General features: G+C 40.4%; 3 protein-coding genes and 1 pseudogene across 5 annotated transcripts; all 4 read right to left on the bottom strand.

Annotated features, from left to right (window-relative positions):
- Positions 1–650: 650 nt before the first annotated feature.
- LOC135234690 (apolipoprotein A-I-like) lies at positions 651–2,121 on the bottom strand. The gene is made up of 4 exons (XM_064299546.1): positions 2,021–2,121; positions 1,855–1,910; positions 1,493–1,643; positions 651–1,395 (listed from the first exon to the last, which is right to left on the bottom strand). Exons 2-4 carry the CDS (start codon positions 1,892–1,894, stop codon positions 999–1,001), a joined length of 588 nt encoding a protein of 195 aa, XP_064155616.1. The 5' UTR covers positions 1,895–1,910; positions 2,021–2,121; the 3' UTR covers positions 651–998.
- Positions 2,122–5,088: 2,967 nt separating this feature from the next.
- On the bottom strand, positions 5,089–16,160 carry LOC135234599 (apolipoprotein A-I-like). 3 transcript variants are annotated; one of them, XM_064299382.1, is made up of 4 exons: positions 7,595–7,676; positions 6,468–6,523; positions 6,123–6,273; positions 5,089–6,029 (listed from the first exon to the last, which is right to left on the bottom strand). In XM_064299382.1, exons 2-4 carry the CDS (start codon positions 6,505–6,507, stop codon positions 5,435–5,437), a joined length of 786 nt encoding a protein of 261 aa, XP_064155452.1. In that variant the 5' UTR covers positions 6,508–6,523; positions 7,595–7,676; the 3' UTR covers positions 5,089–5,434. The 3 variants fall into 3 exon arrangements, with proteins under 3 accessions (XP_064155452.1, XP_064155445.1, XP_064155459.1); XM_064299375.1 differs by lacking the exon at positions 7,595–7,676 and adding an exon at positions 6,632–7,081; XM_064299389.1 differs by lacking the exons at positions 6,468–6,523; positions 7,595–7,676 and adding an exon at positions 16,003–16,160.
- Positions 9,872–11,198, bottom strand: LOC135234584 (apolipoprotein A-IV-like; annotated as a pseudogene).
- A 3,013-nt stretch (positions 16,161–19,173) lies between the features above and the next one.
- On the bottom strand, positions 19,174–20,803 carry LOC135234666 (apolipoprotein A-IV-like). Its single transcript, XM_064299495.1, has 4 exons — positions 20,723–20,803; positions 20,559–20,614; positions 20,202–20,352; positions 19,174–20,100 (listed from the first exon to the last, which is right to left on the bottom strand). Exons 2-4 carry the CDS (start codon positions 20,596–20,598, stop codon positions 19,524–19,526), a joined length of 768 nt encoding a protein of 255 aa, XP_064155565.1. The 5' UTR covers positions 20,599–20,614; positions 20,723–20,803; the 3' UTR covers positions 19,174–19,523.
- Positions 20,804–22,750: the final 1,947 nt, after the last annotated feature.

The raw sequence follows: 22,750 nt of genomic DNA, 5'->3' as shown, positions 1-22,750 counted from the left end.
AACTATTATTGCAAAACTTAAACAGGGTATGGATAGAAAATGGACAGAGAAACAGTTCATGTGTTCAAATGTCTTAGCATGTTGTACCTAAAGGAATATTTTTTTTCTTCAGGGCTGTGACTGATGGTTTATCTAAGGTAATGGAGTTTGCGCGCTGGTGAGAATGAAAGTATTTGTAAAAGCCCTCATGAAACTAATTGTTGACTACAAGAAGATTGATCATTTGCTCACACTTTCCAGGTAATTTTGCTGGGCCATCAGTTATTGATAAGATTTATGGGATTTTATATTGAATGGGGTTGAAGTCCCTGTCCAGTGTGCCAAATCAAATTTTTTTTGTGACAGATGTGCTTGATGGTTAAGACTGAACTTATCGAAACAATTTTGCGTTTGAAGTTTGTAATTTCTAACCCTAGCCCTAAATGAATGAACTAGTTCTTATTTCCCTCCTTGTCCTGTCATTAATAATGGTAAACTGTTGCACTTTTAGAAAGCAGGTTTTCACCTTAAAACTTTAGATGTTGTCAGTATAATAGACCTCTGTTTATCCAAAGTTTGTTTACTCTCACAGATGACTATGATACACACTTTTTTGGACTCAGACATATGGAGATTATAATTTCTGGTTTCACTTGAGAGCTAATAGTTACTTCTGCTACATCAACATTTTTTATTACACCAAGAAAACAACAGTAAATTTCTGTTACATCCTTTTTTTATTTACGACATTAAAAAACGAAACAGAAAATCAATAATGTTTCAGGCACATTATTACGTATTCCGAGGGTTCTGCTCACAAGAAAACATAAATACATATTTTGGTTGGCTGACAAGAAAAAACTGCAGCTGTCTTACATGACAATCAGAGATCTTTCTCATATGTGACAAAGATGAGCTTGTAGCTGTAGAAACAATAGCATATAGCATATTTTGGTGGCTTGGATCAGCTGAGATGCCAGAGGGATTGGCCAGTTGGGTTGGTTGACATTCCGTCCGCTCTAATCACTTTTGGTGAGGGACTCCCACAGATCGGTGAGCTGGGATTTGATGTCCCCGGTGTAGGGGTCGAGCTTCTCCCTCAGGGCTTCCACGTAGGGCGCCACGGTCTGCTGCACTGCCTTGGCTCTCTGGGCCACCTCCGTGTGGAGGCTCTCGGCCAGGGGAGCCAGACTCTGCTGGAACTCCTGCAGACGCTGCTCCACTTTCTCCTTCAGATCCTCTGCGTAGGGCTCCAGCTGGGCCCTCACTTCACTTATGTCCTGCTGCAGGCGCCCTGACAGCCGTTCCACTTGCTCCGAAACCTTTTTATACGACTCCTGGCCAATGACGGTCACCTGATCTTGCACCACGGCAGCGTATTGGCGGGCCACTTCCACACTCTCTGTGATCTTGTCGCTGTAGGAGACAGACAGAGTGGCGTTCAGATCATAACAGTTGGTCAGTGAAAGGTAAGTCTTCTGAGGTCACCACACTCTAGAAATGTGCTACTTACTTCACTTGCTGTCCAAACGCAGACTCTCTGATGCTATGCAGAGTATCTTGGGCTGTTTGTCTTGCCTTGGCAACGTAGTCCCGGAATGCATCATTCACCAGCTCCAGCTGTGACTTGGGTTCGTCTGACCTTAGAACATTGGCTTGGCAGCCTGTCCACAAAACAATTTTGCTTTATGTTCTAATACATCAAGCATTGTTTTTGTAGTTAATTTCACTTCAACTTTTGCGAAAAAAAAAGTATTTTTGATTTCTTGTGACATTCTGACACTTACACTGAATATAGTGTTCATTTCAAAATGGTAAGTTAAGGTATTCTCAGTTATGTTACACATCATAAGCAAAAGAATGAAATTTACTCACCAGTAAAAGCCAAAAGAGCAAGCACCACAAACAACTTCATGGCTATATCTGTGATCCTGAAGAACACCGCAAGATTAATGAGTATCTTGTGATAAGCTATCTTATTTGAATCAATATAGTTACTTAAATTAAAACACTTGACAAATAAGAGCAGTTTTCATCTTACCTGTGTGCGAGCCTTCTTCAGCGAGACTGATCTGGCCCTGTGGTGCCAGACCTCTATATAGAGACCCGTGGGCAGCAATGTGGAGCACAAAGTCCAAAAATTACCGCCTTGATGTTACCTTTCATGGATTTAATCCAGCAGACATCCTTGGACCTTTGCATGGATTTATGCAGTGCCTCACATACACTTCTGCAGACGTGCCAGCAAGAAATGCCAATCAGCGCTGTTACTCAGTTTAATTCAATCTGCCACTGTCATCATTACTGTGGAATACTAAATTAATCAAACAGTTAAGTCCTGTTTCAAAGCCACTGGGTGTTATTATGGATGATTTGCTTTACTGCTTTCGGGTTTATTATTATTATTATTATTATTATTTTAGTGAAACTATATGAAATTGTGTTGCAAACTCAAGTAGGTTAGTGGTTAATGAAGGGATAGTGGTTTACTCAAAACCATGACAAGGACTCTAAGGTTTATCTAAGGTAATGGATTTTGCCCTATATCTGAGTAAAAAGCATTTGTGAAATCTATTGGGAAATCCAAACGAATCCATCTCCTGGGCCAACAGCTCTGCTAACTCTGCGGAAATATCACTCGCTAAGATAAGATACAGCAGTTTATATTAAACTATGTGGGGTACACGTCTACTTATTTATTCTTACACAGACTTCAGACCTCAGCTTAACTGATTTGATGCGTGGCTATATTGTTACCTGTGTGACGTGGCTAATTTAGGTTTAATGTAGGCTAATCGCTTTACAACAAACAGCTACTGCCAACATCCACACCTTAATACTGTAGAGAAACAGAGGCAATTCTTGCAAAATTGAATTACTTTTAATGACTCCTGCATGCTTTGTTGAAATGCATTTAAAAGTGCAGCATGTAAGTTGTTGATATTTGGTTAAATTTCCTTCACGATAAGCTCTAAGAAAAAACATGTAGGCTAGCTCGCCCGTTGCCGAGAAAACAAAACAAGAATGGCAGCGACAAAAAAAAAAAAAAAAAAAAGACAGCACCTAAAAAGAATTGAACCATGCGAGAGACAAGACTGGATTGAGCATCAGTTAGACTTTTCAACAACAGCTCAGAGGATTGAAGGGCTTCAAAAGTGACACTGAGCTTGCAGTATTTCTGATGGGCAGGTAATTATCTTGCTAGTTCTATTTCTGTTGGAATTTGTTATCTCCACAAACCGACCTAGCGAGAAAATGTTTGCTAGTTAGCTGACATTAGGCCACTGTTAGGGCTAGCTATAGCCTACTTCAGGTGTTGTCTTGTGGTAGCTAGCTAGAAATGTTCGTAACTGTCTATGCTGTTCAAGCGAAAACAAAGACACCGCACACTCAAGATCCAGATGCGTTTAAATGGCCTAATATTTACCGACGTTTCGCTCGCAATTTCATCTTGGTCTCAGACAACAAAAAACGCCGGTGTCTGCATTTATTGACTATCGTTAGCCCATACCTGTGGATAAAAAAAAAAAACATTGCTACGTTCATTGTTTACATTCATTATAATGACGTTATGTGTTTTATTTTCAACCAAGGCGTGATGTGCTTCATACTCCCTATACTTTTTCATGCCCTTGTCTTCTCTGCAGTACTCAGAAGACAGGCAGAGTGCACGCATGTGTTTGGAGGGCAGGCGGGGCTTGGGAAAGATAGCAAAGGGCAGGGGGTGGAACGTTTTTATATATATATATTCAGTCTGTACCTGTTCCCTCCATTGATATCAGGCCTATTACACCAGTGATGGGGAGCTGGTGGGTCAGAGTGTTTGCAGGTTTTTAGTATATGCCAAGTGCTGGTGTTAAGTAGACCACAGCCTTAACTGAATTTTTAAAATGAATTGTAGTAATTTATTTGACAATATCAATAAATTTGGCAGTGCTAAAAAAAAAAAAAAAAGAACAACTGCAATGAAACTCGATTGGTAAGTGAAATAGAGTCCTGAGACCTGTCGTAGAATACATGGATTTAAGACCATATATTTTTTCAGAAACAATGAGATTAAAACCCAAGATGTCCTCTACATGGGATCAAAATTCATTTCTGGGTCTTACGAGGACAGTGCAATGACAGTGTAGCAGATTAAACATAACAGTTAGCAGATTAACCACTGTACTCTGAAAGAAGAATTTCCACAGGGAACTGCTGCACATGCCATGGAATATCTGACTGTTCTAGATCACACCAGTGATGCTACCACATGAGACACACTGCAGTGCGTGCATCTCACAGCACAGAATAACAGGCGCAAAGGCATGAATCCCATCTCTTTGCTTCAAATGGACATGGAGCCTGGAACATAAGAGGTGAAGATGTACAAGGGACTGAGCATGGGATAGGTTTAGATTTTTGGTGTATGTTTGCCAGAAGCCCTTATTCATATAGTCGGACGGGGCGTGCATGTTGCAGCTTATCCGTTTTTACAGTTTTATATTTACTGAAACAAATGGTTGAGTGAATGCTTGAAGTCTACTCCTACTCCGGCATTGAACCTGCAACCCTCTTTACAAGCCCTGTGCCTTAAAACTGTGTCATCCCTTTGTAAGTTCTGCATTCTCTCAAAGAGGATCCGACTACATGTGAGTGTTTCACTTTCCTGACACCTGGTGGCGCACCAAGATATTCCACCTCTAGCCCCAACTGCAAACACGGAAAAAACATGCTGCTTCCCTTATTGTGTATAAGTGGGAACCCTAGCCGTTTATCCATAATCTATGTTTCTTTGTGAGTTTGTGTTATCCTCTTTACATTACACACTTTGCCAGCTATTCATAAATATTTTTAAATTATTTCATTTTTTAAAGTTGTTAATGGTTGATGAAGCTACTGAGGATGTCTTTGCAGCTGAATAGTTAGTATGATTTACTTAGGCCTTGCATATTATATTGGACATATAAAATCAACTTTGCCATTCATAATCATAATCAATTTTGTAATAATGTAAAATAAGCTTAATTTCAAGTAATACCTTAATAGCATTGGAATCATGTCAGTTTTTTTTTGAAACAAGAAAGTATTCCTTATGAATAAATTTTAAAAAAATAGCAGGAATGATTCGTTTTCTTGCCTTTATTTCAGAAAGTTAGAAAGCATCCATCAATTTTTACAGAACATGTAAAAAAAACATATCTAAGCAGTCATGAAAAAAGTAAAACGTTTTGCTTCAGTATTAGAGTATTCTCCTAGCTCTTCCTGAACAAAAGAATGACAACTCTACACATCATAACTGCTGTGGGTCTTTAATTTGTTAATTGTACAGCAAAAGTAAGAAAGAGCCACTCAATAGCTGACAGGTACTGGAAGAGAGTGTCAAGAAAAGATGATCATGCGTTATTGGAGTCTCAGAGAGATTCAGGCAGTTAGAATCGATAAGGGGAGCAGGGAGTGGTTCCTCCTGCACTTAGGCACTTTTGGCAGAAGACTCCCAGAGAGCGGTGAGCTGGGATTCGAGGCCCTGGATGTAGGGATTGAGCTTTGTCTTCAGGCTATCAGCGTAGGGGTACACGGTCCGATCAACCATCCCGAGTTTGTCAAAGATCTCGTTTATGAGTCTGTTTTCCAGGTCCAGGGGCCACACAAATTCCATGAACTCCCCCACACTCTCCTCCACTTTCCTCTTCTGCTCCTTAGTGGAGGGGCGCAGCTGGTCATGCAGGTGGGACAGCAGCTGCTCCACACTCATAAATAGGGTGCGTATCAGCTTCTGATGCATCCGTCGCAGGGCACGCTCTAGGGCTCTTGTGTCCAGGGACTCTGTGTAGGGGTCCAGCACCTGCCTCACCTTCTGCATCTGCTGCTGAATGTTGGCCCTCAGCTTCTCAGTTAAGGGTTCCAGCTGGACCCTCACTTCATTTATATCCGGCTGCAGGCTCTCTGACAGCTGTTCCACATGTTCAGAAACCTTTTTATGTAACTCATGGCTAAAGATGACAACTTGATCCTGCACTATGGCTCTGTATTGGCTGGCCACTTCCACACTTTCTGTGATCTTTTCACTGTAGGAGACAAAAGGAGATTCAGATCATGAGAGTTTGTCAGTGACAGGTAAGTCTTCTACAGTCACAACACTCTACAAATGTGCTACTTACTTCACTTGCTGTCCAAACGCAGAGTTTCCAATGGTTTTCAGAGTATCTAGAACTATTTTTGTTGCTTTGACAAAGTAGTCCCAGAATGCATCTTTCACCAGATCCAGTTGTGGCTTGGGTTCCTCTGACCTCAGAACATTGGCTTGGCAGTCTGTTGGCATGTGACAAAACAATTTTGTTTGCTTTTGTAATACAGCATTGATTGTCAATTTCATTACAACTTTGCTATAGAAGTGTTTTTGATTTCTTATCAGCTTTTGGGACTTTCACAGAAGATAGTGTTCATTCCAAAAAGTGTTCTCAGTAAAGTTACTTACCATAAGCAAAATAGTAAAATTCACTCACCAGTAAAAGCAACAAGAGCAAGCACCACAAGCAACTTCATGGCTATATCTGTGAACCTAAAGAACACCAGAATATTAATTAATACCTCATGACAAACTATATCTCATTTACAACAGCATAGTTAGTTTAAAACACTTGACGAATGAGACCAGTTTCCATCTTACCTGTGTGTGAGCCTTCTGCACTGAGTCTGACTCTGTCCTGCTGTGCCCGACCACTATATAGAGAACCGTGGGCAGCGATGTGGAACACAAAGTCCAAACACTGCTGCCTTGATGTTACCTTTTGTGGATTTAATGCAGCAGACATCCTTGGACCTTTGCAGCACATGGACTCATACTGTACCTCACACGCACTTCTGCAGACTTGTCCGAAACCAAAGCCAATCAGTGCTGTTACTCAGTTTCATTCTATCTGCCACTGTCATCATTATTATGGAATGCTAAATTAATCAATGAATTCATTCCTGTTTCAAAGCCACTTGGTGTGGTTTTGGATGATGTGCTTTACTGCCTTTGTTTATTACAGCCCTTGGTCAAATGCAAGTATGTATTTGTATTTGAAAATGTATGTAAATACATATTTGAAGTATTTTCAAATACATTTCCATATGAAATACATTGTATTTCATTTGTGTAAATTATTTTAATGGAAAACCAAATAATTTCTCAAATAGTATTTAGAGCCTATACAGGCTTCATGCTGAAGGGGGTATCCCTGAGTTCTTCATTCATCTTTGCGAGTGGCCCTCAATGTGATGTCAGTGAGTTATAATCAGAGGGCACTCCAGGGGAACTACTAGGGGCAAGGGATTTAGTTTGGATTATGCGCATGGGTAGCCTACGTTGGCAATTTCAATCAACCCATGCGCTGCCTCTAACAGACATTAACCTAAATGCCCGTACATGTTTTTGCATGGGGGGATGGCAAACGCAAAATTCCTCATAAGCTACTTGCCAGAACTCAGGCAGACACTGGAACTGACTCACAGATGACACGGAACTGGACATACAGACAACACGGGACTGGACTCACAGACAACACGGGACTGGACTCACAGACGACACTGGACTGAACTCACAGATGACACGGGACTGAACTCACAGATGACATGGGACTGAACTCACAGATGACACGGTACTGGACTTGCAGACGACACTGGACTGGACTCAGATGACACGGGACTGGACTCAGATGACACTAAAATGGACTGACACAGATGACACGACCATCCTGGGCCTCATCACGGACAACGATGAGACAGCCTACAGAGAGGAGGTGAAGACACGAACCAGCTGGTGCCAGGACAACAAACTCTTTCTCAACGTCAGTAAACCTAAAGAGATGATTGTAGACCACAGAAGACAGCAGGGGGGTGGACACCACCTCATCCACATTGGTGATGCTGAGGTTGAAAGGGTCAGCAGCCTTAAGTTCCTCGGTGTGCACATCACCAAGGACCTCTCCTGGTCACTACACACAGACACCACGGTCAAGAAAGCTTGTCAGTGGCTCTATTTCCTGAGGAGACTGAGGAGGTTTGGCATGAACGCCAGCATCCTCACAAACGTCTACAGGTGCACCATCGAGAGCTTTCTGATGGGCTGCATTACGGTCTGGTACGGGAACTGCTCTGCCCACAGCCGCAAATCACTACAGAGAGTGGTGGAGGCGGCACAGCACATCATTGGCAACAGACTCCCGGCCATTCAGGATATCTTCCACCAGCGGTGCCTGCGGAAAGCACACAGTATCATCAAGGATCGCAGCCACTAAGCATGAAGACCGTTCTCCTCGTTACCGTCTGGCAGACGATACAGGAGCATGGCCACACATACACCCAGACTTGGTTTTTATTGCCAGGCCATCAGGCTTTGCAACTCACATTAGTGAGTATTCCACATCGCATATTTGGACTGGACTGCTACATAACCAGGACTGCTACATATCCAATGTGCAATAATATTGTAATATTGTATACACTCGTCAGTTTACTTTTATACATAAATCCTCATTTTCATATAAGTTCATAGTGTTATATTATGTATATAGTGTTATATTTTATCTATACCTCACTCCATCTTTTAAAATCTTTTTTAATTTTATCTTATATTCTATATTATGACTAGTGCTTTATTGGTGAGCTGACCTGTTTTCTTGTCCAACACATTTCATTGTACCGTTGACCCTGTGTTAACCTACATATGACTAAGAAAACTAAACTGAACTGAACTGAACTGAACTGGACTGAGACAGGGAACCCTAAGGGGTAATGAGACGCAAACAGAAACAATGATTGAATAATAGAAAACAGTAATACAATTAACACAGGGAAAACTAATGAGGGAGCAAACTGAAATACAAGCCGAAGTGCCACCATCAGGCAGCCCAGAAAAAGAATGACTGAAACAGAAAAAAAGCAGAATCCTGACAAATGGTGTAGCTTCATAACTCGGCCGACCAATGGCGTAACTTCATAACTCGGCAGACCAATGGTGTAACTTCATCACTCAGTGAATCAATCACAGACATTCGCGTTTGTAGGGCTGGCCCCAGTGTTGCGGTCCAGCCAAAAAGAGGAAATACAGTTAAAACTGTGTCATCCTGTTGCAAGTTCTGCATTCTCTCAAACAGGATCAGACTACATATGAGTGTTTCACTATCCTGACACCTGGTGGCGCACCAAGATATTCAACCTCCAGCCCCATCTGCAAACATGAAAAAAAAAAAGCCGCTTCCCTTAATTTGTATAAGTGGGAACCCTAGCCGTTTATCCATAATCTATGTTTATTTGTGAGTTTGTGTTATCCTCTTTACATTACGCACTTTGCCAGCTATTCATAAATATTTTTTAATTATTTCATTTTTTAAAGTTGTTGATGGTTGATGAAGCTACTGAGGATGTCGTTGTAGCTGAATAGTTAGTATGATTAACTTAGCCCTTGCATATTATATTGGACATATGAAATCAACTTTGCCATTCATAATCATAATCGGTTTTTGTAATAATGTAAAATAAGTTTAAATTTCAACTAATGCCTTAATAGCATTGAATCATATCAGTTTTGTTTTGAAACAAGTATTCCTTATAAATAAATTTAAAACAAATAGTTGCAGGAATAATTCATTTTCTTGCCTTTATTTCAGAAAGTTAGAATCTGTGAACACAGCATCCATCAATTTTTACAGAACATGTGAAAAAAACATATCTAAGCAGTCATGAAAAAAGTGAAATGCTTTGCTTCAGTATCAGAGTATTCTCTTACCGCTTCCTGAACAAAGAATGACGTCATAACTGCTGTGGGTCTTCAATGTTAATATTACAGAAAAGCAAGAAAGAGCCACTCAATAGCTGACAGGACTGGAAAGAGCATCAAAAAGATGATCATGTGTTATTGGATCTCAGAGAGATTCAGGCAGTTAGAATCATAAGGGGAGCAGGGAGTGGTTCCTCCTGCACTTAGGCACTTTGGCAGAAGACTCCCAGAGAGCGGTGAGCTGGGATTCGAGGCCCTGGATGTAGGGATCGAGCTTTGCCTTCAGACATCAGCGTAGGGTCAGGGTCCGGTCAAGCATCCAGATTTTGTTGAAGATCTCTTTTGGAGGCTTCTATCCAGGACCGCACAACTTCCCAGAACTCCTGCATGCTCTCCTCAACTTTCCCTTCAGCTCCTCCGTGGAGGGTCCCAGCTGGGATTGCAGCTCAGTCAGACTCGATTCTACGGTTCGCAACAGTTTCCAAATTATGTTACCCAACGTGTTCCTCAGGGCTCTTGTGTCCAGGGACTCTGTGTAGGGGTCCAGCACCTGCCTCACCTTCTGCATCTGCTGCTGAATGTTGGCCCTCAGCAACTCTGCTAGGGGCTCCAGCTGGACCCTCACTTCGTTTATAGCCGGCTGCAGGCTCTCTGACAGCTGTTCCACATGTTCAGAAACTTTTTTATGTAACTTGTCACTAATGACGATCACCTGTTCCTGCACAATTTCTCTGTATTGTTGGACCACTTCCACACTCTCTTTGATCTTGGCACTGTAGGAGACAGACAGAGAGAGTGGTGTTCAGATCGCCAGCATTGGTCAGTGACAGGTAAGTCTACTCTAGTCACCATGCTCTACAATTGTGCTACTTACTTCACTTGCTGTGCCAACTCAGACTCTCCGATGGTTTTAAGAGCACCTTGGGCCGTTTGTGATGCCTTGACAAAGTACTCCCAGAATGCATCTTTCACCTGCTCCAGTTGTGGCGTGGGTTCGTCTGACCTCAGAACATTGGCTTGACAGCCTGTCGGCATGTAGCAAAGCAATTTTGTTTACGTCCTAACCAGCATCGATTGTTCATTTCACTACAATCTTTGCTATAAAAGTGTTTTTTATTTCGGGTCAACTTCTGGCACTGTCACTTTATATAGTGTTCATTTCAAAATGGTAAGTTAAGGTGTTTTCAGTAAAGCTACATACTGTGAGCAAAATAGTAAAATTCACTCACCAGTAAAAGCAACAAGAGCAAGCACCACAAACAACCTCATGGCTATATCTGTGAACCTAAAGAACACCAGAATATTAATGATACCTCATGACAAACTCATCTCATTTACAACGCATAGTTAGTTTAAAACACTTGACAAATAAGAGCAGTTTCCATCTTACCTGTGTGTGAGCCTTCTGCACTGAGTCTGACTCTGTCCTGCTGTGCCTGACCTCTATATAGAGAACCGTGGGCAGCGATGTGGAACACAAAGTCCAAACACTGCTGCCTTGATGTTACCTTTTGTGGATTTAATGCAGCAGACATCCTTGGACCTTTGCAGCACATGGACTCATACTGTACCTCACACGCACTTCTGCAGACTTGTCAGGAACCAAAGCCAATCAGTGCTGTTACTCAGTTTCATTCAATCTGCCACTGTCATCATTACTATGGAATGCTAAATTAATCAATGAATTCATTCCTGTTTCAAAGCCACTTGGTGTTGTTTTGGATGATGGCTTTACTGCTTTTGTTAATTACAGCCCTTGGTCAAATACAAGTATGTATTTGTATTTGAAAATGTATGTAAATATATATTTGAAGTATTTTCAAATACATTTCCGTACGAAATACATTGTATTTCATTTGTGTAAATTATTTTAATGGAAAACCAAATACTTTCTGAAATAGTATTTAAAAAATACATTCCTTTAAATAACTTTTTTTTTTTGGGAAACCAAATATCTTTTCAAATAGTATTTAGAGCCTATACAGGCTTCATGCTGAAGGGGGTATCCCTGAGTTTTTCATGCAATCTTTGTGAGTGGCCCTCAATGTGATGTCAGTGAGCTATAATACAGAGGGCACTCCAGGGGAACTACTAGGGGCAAGGGATTTAGTTTGGATTATGCGCATGGGTAGCCTATGTTGGCAATTTTAATCAACCCATGCGCTGCCTCTAACAGACATTAACCTAAATGCCCGTACATGTCTTTGCATGGGGGGGGATGGCGAACGCAGACTTTTCAATAAGCTACTTGCCAGTTTAATTGTACCCATGCAATCTTTTAGTGGCCTTTAACAGTATTTCCTCTTTTTTTTTTTTTTTATTGTCGGAGCATTTGACAGCCATATCTACAGTTCCATCTTTTACATTTTGTATGTTTGGACACTGATAAAATAGAATTCAGCTGTGCATATTCACTACCAATTAACAATGGAAATTGGTGCAATTAAACTGAGGCCGTCAGCAGTCACCTGGCGTGTTCTTATCAAAGTACTGTCCTCTAATTATTCAAAATGCTCAACTTTCAGAACTGATAGGTTCTCGCATATCCAATGCTTTTCAAATCTATCAACAGCTTGGTGCAATTGTGCATGTTGGACCACTGGCCTTATGTTGTGAGAGTATTTTCAAATAATTCCATTAAATCAAACACTTTGTATTTGAAAATCCAGTATTTAAAATGTTTTTTTAAGGACATATTTGAAAGTAATTTTAAATATATCCAAATGCTCCTTAAATGTGTTTTCAAATACATTTTGTAATTTAAATACTCAGTATTTGCAAACACTATATTTCAAATCATTTCTAAAAAAGTATTTAAAAATTAAAATACGTTAAATATGTTTTTGAACCAGGTCTGGTTTATTATTATTTTATTTTTTATTATTATTGTTTTTAAACTGATACCCTATTCAGTTTTGTTGCAAATCGAAGTCGATTTGTGATTAATGAAAGTGCAGTGGATTCCTCACGACCAGGACAAGGACATAATCTAAGGTTTATCTAAGGTAATGGATTTTGCCCTTTATCTGCGTGAAAAACATTTGTGAAATGTATTGGGAAATCCTGATGAATCCATCTCCTGGGCCAAATATTTCTGCTAACTCTGCGGAAATAGCACTTACTCATAAGATACAACAGTTTTATTATTATATGTGGGGTACAAGACAACTTATTTATTATAATACAGACATCAGACCCCAACTCCTTGATTTGATTAAGGGCTGTACTCTAATATGTGTAACATGGCTAATTGAGGTTTAATGTAATACAACACCTTAAAACAAAAAACTACTTTCATCACATCCTCACCTTCTGACTATAGTGAAACAAATACATTTCTTGCTAAACTGAACTACTTTTAATGACCCCCTGCATATGTTTTTTTTAGAATGCATTTGGTAAGGAAAGACAAAAAATCAATTTATGGGAGAATGACTAATCATCAAACATGAATTATAATATATATATGTTTAAAAATCAGTCTGTACCTGTAAGCTTCATTGGTATAGCAGGCCTGTTACACCAATAATGGGGGGAGGACCAGACTGTGTGTAGGTTTATAGTATATGCCAAGCACTGGTGTAGAGTAGACCACAGCATTTAGCTGAATTTCATAAATTAATTATATACATTTTTTGCCCATATCAACAAATTGTTTGGTCCAAAAAAAGTGAAAAAAAAGAGAACTGTTTGACTCATTTGCAATCAATTTCTGACTGGTAAGCCATGCAATAGTGTCCTGAAACCCGTAGTGGAATACAGGATTAAAGACCTATATGTTTTTTACCCCACTGGGAAGGCTTTTCACAATACTTTGGAACATGGCTGCAAAATGGATTTGTTAACATGCAGCCACCAGAGCATTATTGTGGTTGGGCACTGATGTTGGAAGATATGGCTTGGCTTGTAGTCGGTGCTCCAATGGGGAAGGCAAAAGGCATTTAAGGAAAATAAAGAATTAAAGCTAGGTGACTAGTGGGACAGGGGTCTTACTACTAGTCAAAACAAAAGCTAAATTTAAAAATCCTATACCTTTTTCTTACCACAGTTTCTCTAAGAGAGCTTTTCTCTGTACCGGTTTTTGTGTACGTTAGTAGACACTAAAGCAAAGAACAGATCTCACGTGAGCATATATAAGCTCTCTCAGTCAGGTGCAAACAATCGGTCGAATCAAAATCACGACACTCAGGCGTCCTGAAATCCCACTCGTACTGAACAGCACCATTCCCCACAGGGATACTGGTAGCCCGTGAACGCGCGATTACACACCACGGCAAAACGGAATAGGAACCATGACAATTAGGCTTATCAAAATCAAACGTTGGGAACATTATTAAGAAGAAAGAGTGTACTGGTGAGCTCCGTAATTGCAAAGGGCCTGGTAGGCTAAGGAAGACCTCTACAGTTGATGACAGAAATATTCCCACCATATTTAAGAAAAACCTACAAACACTTTTTCAGCAGATCAGAAGCGCTCTTCTGGAGGCAGGTGTGGATGTTTCAGTGACTACTGCCTGCCGGAGACTTCACTAACAGAACCAGGGAGGAGCACTGCAAGATGCAAACACTAGTTTGTTGCACAAACAGAATGGTCAAGTGACTCTGAAGTATACAGAAGCACCTTATCTGCTCAAGTTCAAGCAAATGCCTCTAAATTCATCGGACGGCACTTCATCTTACAGCAAGACAATGATTGCAAACATCTGCTAAAGCAGAAAATGAGTTCTTCAAAAGCAAAAGAAAAACCAAACAGATAATTCTAGACTGGCCAAGTCATTCACTTGATCTGAATTCAATTGAACATGCATTTCATTTGCTAAATAGAAAACTTGGCAGATATGCCAACCTGTCAAATTAGTGCTCGGTGTGGCATTCCCCATACCTATACAGCCGTGAGTTTGGCACTTTTCCGAATTTCCTACAAAAATAACCACAATGACCAAAGACTCTCAGCCCTTAAGAACATTAGCGTCTATACTTTCTGATCCCATTTAAGCGGACAAAATTCACAAACAACTTCACGCATCCACACAATCAAGCCCCGAACTTAGGGCATTTTTTGTTATTTCTTTCTTATTCTTTTTGCTGCCGATGACATCTTTGTAAATGCTCCAGCACTACAAACAATACGGCTCCCCATTGGACATTTAGCTACATCAGCTTATACGACCATCGGATACACAAGCAAAATGGACTTATAAGGAAGTGCACGTGTCTTTAAACCATCTTTTGTTTGAGTGGAAGCTAGCTTGCTTGCTAGCGAATAACTAAACTATTGCTTTTACAGCTGTATCATCTTTGTGGGAAACGAATTAATATTTCTGAAACCCATTCTCTATCATTTCACACACAAACTCCACATACTATCATTTAATGACTAAGGATGGATATTGTTCACATTCTGATGACACTCCTGCAAAACAACACTTTACAAACCTGAAACAGTAGTCTACCTTCTTTAACAAGACCAGGTTAAAATATATGGCTGGACCGAATCGGCCAACGTCACAGACATGCACGGTGTAACTTTATCACTCAGTCAGTCAGTCAGTCAGTCAGTCAGTCAGTCACAGACATTTGCGTTTGTAGGGCTGGCCCCGCTGTTGCGGTCCAGCCAAAAAAATGAGAAAATGACATTAAAGACTGTCTTTATTGCAGGCACATCCCATATGCAACCACTCTTTAGACCGTTTCACTTTCAGCATTTTGACAGAGTTTAATGTTAGCTAGCTTGCAAACGAGTCACTGGAGTGAGTGTATAATGTTAGCACAGATGGCATTGAAATTAAGCACCAAAAGATGCATTACGATTCGGTCCAGTAGGTAACGTTAGCCTACTGGTTGTATGAGAACCAGTGTCTGCTATTGGGTTTTTGGTACCAAACTCTACTCAATGACTCAGACAGGCTACATGACTACAAGCAAGTCACTAAAACCTCGGACTGCTATTGCAGGCTTGGCCCAGCCTGGGGCTTGTTCTGCGGGGCTACAGCAACGATGTTATACACACAGCAATCCAAATCATCAAAAGCATACAGGCAAGATAAAGTATGGTCAATTTCAATGTGCATTGGCATCTAAGTAAGTGTTTATAATTTAATTTACTTATGAAATACTTTTGTAATACAGCATTGATTGTCAATTTCATTACAACTTTGCTATAGAAGTGTTTTTGATTTCTTATCAGCTTCTGGGACTTTCACAGAAGATAGTGTTCATTTCAAAAAGTGTTCTCAGTAAAGTTCCTTACCATAAGCAAAATAGTAAAATTCACTCACCAGTAAAAGCAACAAGAGCAAGCACCACAAACAACTTCATGGCTATATCTGTGAACCCAAAGAACACCAGAATATTAATTAATACCTCATGACAAACTACATCTCATTTACAACAGCATAGTTAGTTTAAAACACTTGACAAATAAGAGCAGTTTCCATCTTACCTGTGTGTGAGCCTTCTTCAGTGTGTCTGATTCCGTCCTGCTGTGCCCGACCACTATATAGAGAACCGTGGGCAGGGATGTGGAACACAAAGTCCAAAAACTACTGCCTTGATGTTACCTTTTGTGGATTTAATGCAGCAGACATCCTTGGACCTTTGCAGCACATGGACTCATACTGTACCTCACACGCACTTCTGCAGACTTGTCAGGAACCAAAGCCAATCAGTGCTGTTACTCAGTTTCATTCTATCTGCCACTGTCATCATTACTATGGAATGCTAAATTAATCAATGAATTCATTCCTGTTTCAAAGCCACTTGGTGTGGTTTTGGATGATGTGCTTTATTGCCTTTGTTTATTACAGCCCTTGGTCAAATACAAGTATGTATTTGTATTTGAAAATGTATGTAAATACATATTTGAAGTATTTTCAAATACATTTCCGTACGAAATACATTGTATTTCATTTGTGTAAATTATTTTAATGGATAACCAAAAACTTTCTCTAAAAAATACATTCCTTTAAATAACTACTATTTTTTGGGAAACCAAATATATTTCCAAATAGTATATAGAGCCTATACAGGCTTCATGCTGAAGGGGGTATCCCTGAGTTCTTCATTCATCTTTGCGAGTGGCCCTCAATGTGATGTCAGTGAGCTATAATACAGAGGGCACTCCAGGGGAACTACTAGGGGCAAGGGATTTAGTTTGGATTATGCGCATGGGTAGCCTACGTTGGCAATTTCAATCAACCCATGCGCTGCCTCTAACAGACATTAACCTAAATGCCCGTACATGTTTTTGCATGGGGGGATGGCAAACGCAAAATTCCTCATAAGCTACTTGCTAGAACTCAGGCAGACACTGGAACTGACTCACAGATGACACGGAACTGGACATACAGACGACACTGGACTGGACTCACAGACAACACGGGACTGGACTCAGATGACACGGTACTGGACTCACAGACGACACTGGACTGAACTCACAGATGACACGGGACTGAACTCACAGATGACATGGGACTGAACTCACAGATGACACGGTACTGGACTTGCAGACAACACTGGACTGGACTCAGATGACACGGGACTGGACTCAGATGACACTAAAATGGACTGACACAGATGACACGACCATCCTGGGCCTCAGAGAGGAGGTGAAGACACGAACCAGCTGGTGCCAGGACAACAAACTCTTTCTCAACGTCAGTAAACCTAAAGAGATGATTGTAGACCACAGAAGACAGCAGGGGGGTGGACACCTCCTCATCCACATTGGTGATGCTGAGGTTGAAAGGGTCAGCAGCCTTAAGTTCCTCGTGTGCACATCACCAAGGACCTCTCCTGGTCACTACACACAGACATCACGGTCAAGAAAGCTTGTCAGTGGCTCTATTTCCTGAGGAGACTGAGGAAGTTTGGCATGAACGCCAGCATCCTCACAAACGTCTACAGGTGCACCATCGAGAGCTTTCTGATGGGCTGCATTACGGTCTGGTACGGGAACTGCTCTGCCCACAGCCGCAAATCACTACAGAGAGTGGTGGAGGCGGCACAGCACATCATTGGCAACAGACTCCCGGCCATTCAGGATATCTTCCACCAGCGGTGCCTGCGGAAAGCACACAGTATCATCAAGGATCACAGCCACTAAGCATGAAGACCGTTCTCCTCGTTACCGTCTGGCAGACGATACAGGAGCATGGCCACACATACACCCAGACTTGGTTTTTATTGCCAGGCCATCAGGCTTTGCAACTCACATATCTAAGTATTCCACATCGCATATTTGGACTGGACTGCTACATAACCAGGACTGCTACATATCCAATGTGCAATAATATTGTAATATTGTATACACTCGTCAGTTTACTTTTATACATAAATCCTCATTTTCATATAAGTTCATAGTGTTATATTATGTATATAGTGTTATATTTTATCTATACCTCACTCCATCTTTTAAAATCTTTTTTAATTTTATCTTATATTCTATATTATGACTAGTGCTTTATTGGTGAGCTGACCTGTTTTCTTGTCCAACACATTTCATTGTACCGTTGACCCTGTGTTAACCTACATATGACTAAGAAAAGTAAACTGAACTGAACTGAACTGAACTGGACTGAGACAGGGAACCCTAAGGGATAATGAGACGCAAACAGAAACAATGATTGAATAATAGAAAACAGTAATACAATTAACACAGGGAAAACTAATGAGGGAGCAAACTGAAATAAAATCTGAAGTGCCACCATCAGGCGGCCCAGAAAAAGAATGACTGAAACAGAAAAAAAGCAGAATCCTGACAAATGGTGTAACTTCATAACTCGGCCGACCAATGGCGTAACTTCATAACTCGGCAGACCAATGGTGTAACTTCATCACTCAGTGAATCAATCACAGACATTCGCGTTTGTAGGGCTGGCCCCAGTGTTGCGGTCCAGCCAAAAAGAGGAAATACAGTTAAAACTGTGTCATCCTGTTGCAAGTTCTGCATTCTCTCAAACAGGATCAGACTACATATGAGTGTTTCACTATCCTGACACCTGGTGGCGCACCAAGATATTCAACCTCCAGCCCCATCTGCAAACATGAAAAAAAAACAAGCCGCTTCCCTTAATTTGTATAAGTGGGAACCCTAGCCGTTTATCCATAATCTATGTTTATTTGTGAGTTTGTGTTATCCTCTTTACATTACACACTTTGCCAGCTATTCATAAATATTTTTTAATTATTTCATTTTTTAAAGTTGTTGATGGTTGATGAAGCTACTGAGGATGTCGTTGTAGCTGAATAGTTAGTATGATTAACTTAGCCCTTGCATATTATATTGGACATATGAAATCAACTTTGCCATTCATAATCATAATCGGTTTTTGTAATAATGTAAAATAAGCTTAATTTCAACTAATGCCTTAATAGCATTGAAATCATATCAGTTTTGTTTTGAAACAAGTATTCCTTATAAATAAATTTAAAACAAATAGTTGCAGGAATAATTCATTTTCTTGCCTTTATTTCAGAAAGTTAGAAATCTGTGAACACAGCATCCATCAATTTTTACAGAACATGTGAAAAAAAACATATCTAAGCAGTCATGAAAAAAGTGAAATGCTTTGCTTCAGTATCAGAGTATTCTCTTACCGCTTCCTGAACAAAAGAATGACGTCATAACTGCTGTGGGTCTTCAATGTTAATATTACAGGAAAAGCAAGAAAGAGCCACTCAATAGCTGACAGGAACTGGAAGAGAGCATCAAGAAAAGATGATCATGTGTTATTGGAGTCTCAGAGAGATTCAGGCAGTTAGAATCAATAAGGGGAGCAGGGAGTGGTTCCTCCTGCACTTAGGCACTTTTGGCAGAAGACTCCCAGAGAGCGGTGAGCTGGGATTCGAGGCCCTGGATGTAGGGATCGAGCTTTGCCTTCAGACCATCAGCGTAGGGGTACAGGGTCCGGTCAAGCATCCAGATTTTGTTGAAGATCTCTTTTTGGAGGCTTCTATCCAGGAGCCGCACAACTTCCCAGAACTCCTGCATGCTCTCCTCAACTTTCCCCTTCAGCTCCTCCGTGGAGGGTCCCAGCTGGGATTGCAGCTCAGTCAGACTCGATTCTACGGTTCGCAACAGTTTCCAAATTATGTTACCCAACGTGTTCCTCAGGGCGTCAGTGTCCAGGGACTCTGTGTAGGGGTCCAGCACCTGCCTCACCTTCTGCATCTGCTGCTGAATGTTGGCCCTCAGCAACTCTGCTAGGGGCTCCAGCTGGACCCTCACTTCGTTTATAGCCGGCTGCAGGCTCTCTGACAGCTGTTCCACATGTTCAGAAACTTTTTTATGTAACTCGTCATTAATGCCGATCACCTGTTCCTGCACAATTTTTCTGTATTGTTGGACCACTTCCACACTCTCTTTGATCTTGGCACTGTAGGAGACAGACAGAGAGAGTGGTGTTCAGATCGCCAGTATTGGTCAGTGACAGGTAAGTCTACTCTAGTCACCATGCTCTACAATTGTGCTACTTACTTCACTTGCTGTGCCAACTCAGACTCTCTGATGGTTTTAAGAGCACCTTGGGCCGTTTGTGATGCCTTGACAAAGTACTCCCAGAATGCATCTTTCACCTGCTCCAGTTGTGGCGTGGGTTCGTCTGACCTCAGAACATTGGCTTGACAGCCTGTCGGCATGTAGCAAAGCAATTTTGTTTTACGTCCTAACGCAGCATCGATTGTTCATTTCACTACAATCTTTGCTATAAAAGTGTTTTTTATTTCGGGTCAACTTCTGGCACTGTCACTTTATATAGTGTTCATTTCAAAATGGTAAGTTAAGGTGTTTTCAGTAAAGCTACATACTGTGAACAAAATAGTAAAATTCACTCACCAGTAAAAGCAACAAGAGCAAGCACCACAAACAACCTCATGGCTATATCTGTGAACCTAAAGAACACCAGAATATTAATGAATACCTCATGACAAACTTCATCTCATTTACAACAGCATAGTTAGTTTAAAACACTTGACAAATAAGATCAGTTTCCATCTTACCTGTGTGTGAGCCTTCTGCACTGAGTCTGATTCCATCCTGCTGTACCTGACCTCTATATAGAGACCCGTGGGCAGCAATGTGGAACACAAAGTCCAAAAACTGCTGTTTGCATGGGAGAGGGGGGTGGGGGATGGCGAACGCAGACTTTTTGATAAGCTACTTGCCAGTTTAATTGTACCCATGCAATCTTTTAGTGGCCTTTAACAGTATTTCTTCTTTCAGAGCGTTTGACAGCCATATCTACAGTTCCATCTTTTACATTTAGTATGTTTGGACACTGATAAAATTAAACTGAGGCCGTCAGCAGTCACCTGGCGTGTTCTTATCAAAATACTGTCCTCTAATTATTCAAAATGCTCAACTTTCAGAACTGATAGCTTCTCGCATATCCAATGCTTTTCAAATCTTTCAACAGCTTGGTGCAATTGTGCATGTTGGACCACTGGCCTTATGTTGTGAAAGTATTTTCAAATAATTCCATTAAATCAAACAATTTGTATTTGAAAATCCAGTATTTAAAATGTTTTTTTAAAGTCATATTTGAAAGTAATTTCAAATATATCCAAATGTGTTTTCAAATACATTTTTTAATTTAAATACTCAGTATTTGCAAACGCTATATTTCAAATCATTTCTAAAAAAGTATTTAAAAATTAAAATACTTTAAATATGTATTTGACCCAGGTCTAGTTTATTATTATTTTATTTTTTATTATTATTGTTTTTAAACTGATACCCTATTCAGTTTTGTTGCAAATCGAAGTCGATCAGTGATTAATGAAAGTGCAGTGGATTCCTCACGACCAGGACAAGGACATAATCTAAGGTTTATCTAAGGTAATGGATTTTGCCCTTTATCTGCGTGAAAAACATTTGTGAAATCTATTGGGAAATCCTGATGAATCCATCTCCTGGGCCAAACATTTCTGCTAACTCTGCGGAAATAGCACTTACTCATAAGATACAGCAGTTTTATATTATTTCATGTGGGGCACAAGACAACTTATTTATTATGGTACAGACATCAGACCCCAACTCCTTGATTTGATTAAGGGCTGTACTGTAATATGTGTCACATGGCTAATTGAGGTTTAATGTAATACAACACCTTAAAACAAAAAACTACTTTAATCACATCCTCACCTTCTGACTATAGTGAAACAAATACATTTCTTGCTAAACTGAACTACTTTTAATGACCCCCTGCATATGTTTTTTTTTAGAATGCATTTGGTAAGGAAAGACAAAAAATCAATTTATGGGAGAATGACTAATCATCAAACATGAATTATAATATATATATATATTTTAAAATCAGTCTGTACCTGTAAGCTTCATTGGTATAGCAGGCCTGTTACACCAATAATGGGGGGAGGACCAGACTGTGTGTAGGTTTTTAGTATATGCCAAGCACTGGTGTAGAGTAGACCACAGCATTAAGCTGAATTTCATAAATTAATTGTATACATTTTTTTGCCCATATCAACAAATTGTTTGGTCCAAAAAAAGAGAACTGTTTGACTCATTTGCAATCAATTTCTGACTGGTAAGCCATGCAATAGTGTCCTGAAACCCGTAGTGGAATACAGGATTAAAGACCTATATGTTTTTTACCCCACTGGGAAGGCTTTCCACAATACTTTGGAACATGGCTGCAAAATGGATTTGTTTACATGCAGCCACCAGAGCATTATTGTGGTTGGGCACTGATGTTGGAAGATATGGCTTGGCTTGTAGTCAGTGCTCCAATGGGGAAGGCAAAAGGCATTTAAGGAAAATAAAGAATTAAAGCTAGGTGACTAGTGGGACAGGGGTCTTACTACTAGTCAAAACGAAAGCTAAATTTAAAAATCCTATACCTTTTTCTTACCACAGTTTCTCTAAGAGAGCTTTTCTCTGTACCGGTTTTTGTGTACGTAAGTAGACACTAAAGCAAAGAACAGATCTCACGTGAGCATATATAAGCTCTCTCAGTCAGGTGCAAACAATCGGTCGTAATCAAAAGCCATCACGGAGCACCCTCAGGC

Source organism: Anguilla rostrata, chromosome 1 (assembly GCF_018555375.3).
Source record: "Anguilla rostrata isolate EN2019 chromosome 1, ASM1855537v3, whole genome shotgun sequence".
NCBI lineage: Eukaryota > Metazoa > Chordata > Actinopteri > Anguilliformes > Anguillidae > Anguilla > Anguilla rostrata.
Note: the sequence above shows the minus strand (reverse complement) of the source record. Positions and strands in the feature narration are given on the sequence as shown.

Coding starts and splice junctions, on each gene's coding strand:
- LOC135234690 (XM_064299546.1), bottom strand. CDS start 1,894: ATGAAGTTGTTTGTGGTGCTTGCTCTTTTGGCTTTTACTG. Junction 1,644..1,854: donor TGCTCTTTTGGCTTTTACTG/GTGAGTAAATTT, acceptor TTTTGTGGACAG/GCTGCCAAGCCAATGTTCTA. Junction 1,396..1,492: donor GCGTTTGGACAGCAAGTGAA/GTAAGTAGCACA, acceptor TGTCTCCTACAG/CGACAAGATCACAGAGAGTG.
- LOC135234599 (XM_064299389.1), bottom strand. CDS start 16,042: ATGAAGTTGTTTGTGGTGCTTGCTCTTGTTGCTTTTACTG. Junction 6,274..16,002: donor TGCTCTTGTTGCTTTTACTG/GTGAGTGAATTT, acceptor ACATGCCAACAG/ACTGCCAAGCCAATGTTCTG. Junction 6,030..6,122: donor GCGTTTGGACAGCAAGTGAA/GTAAGTAGCACA, acceptor TGTCTCCTACAG/TGAAAAGATCACAGAAAGTG.
- LOC135234666 (XM_064299495.1), bottom strand. CDS start 20,598: ATGAGGTTGTTTGTGGTGCTTGCTCTTGTTGCTTTTACTG. Junction 20,353..20,558: donor TGCTCTTGTTGCTTTTACTG/GTGAGTGAATTT, acceptor ACATGCCGACAG/GCTGTCAAGCCAATGTTCTG. Junction 20,101..20,201: donor GAGTTGGCACAGCAAGTGAA/GTAAGTAGCACA, acceptor TGTCTCCTACAG/TGCCAAGATCAAAGAGAGTG.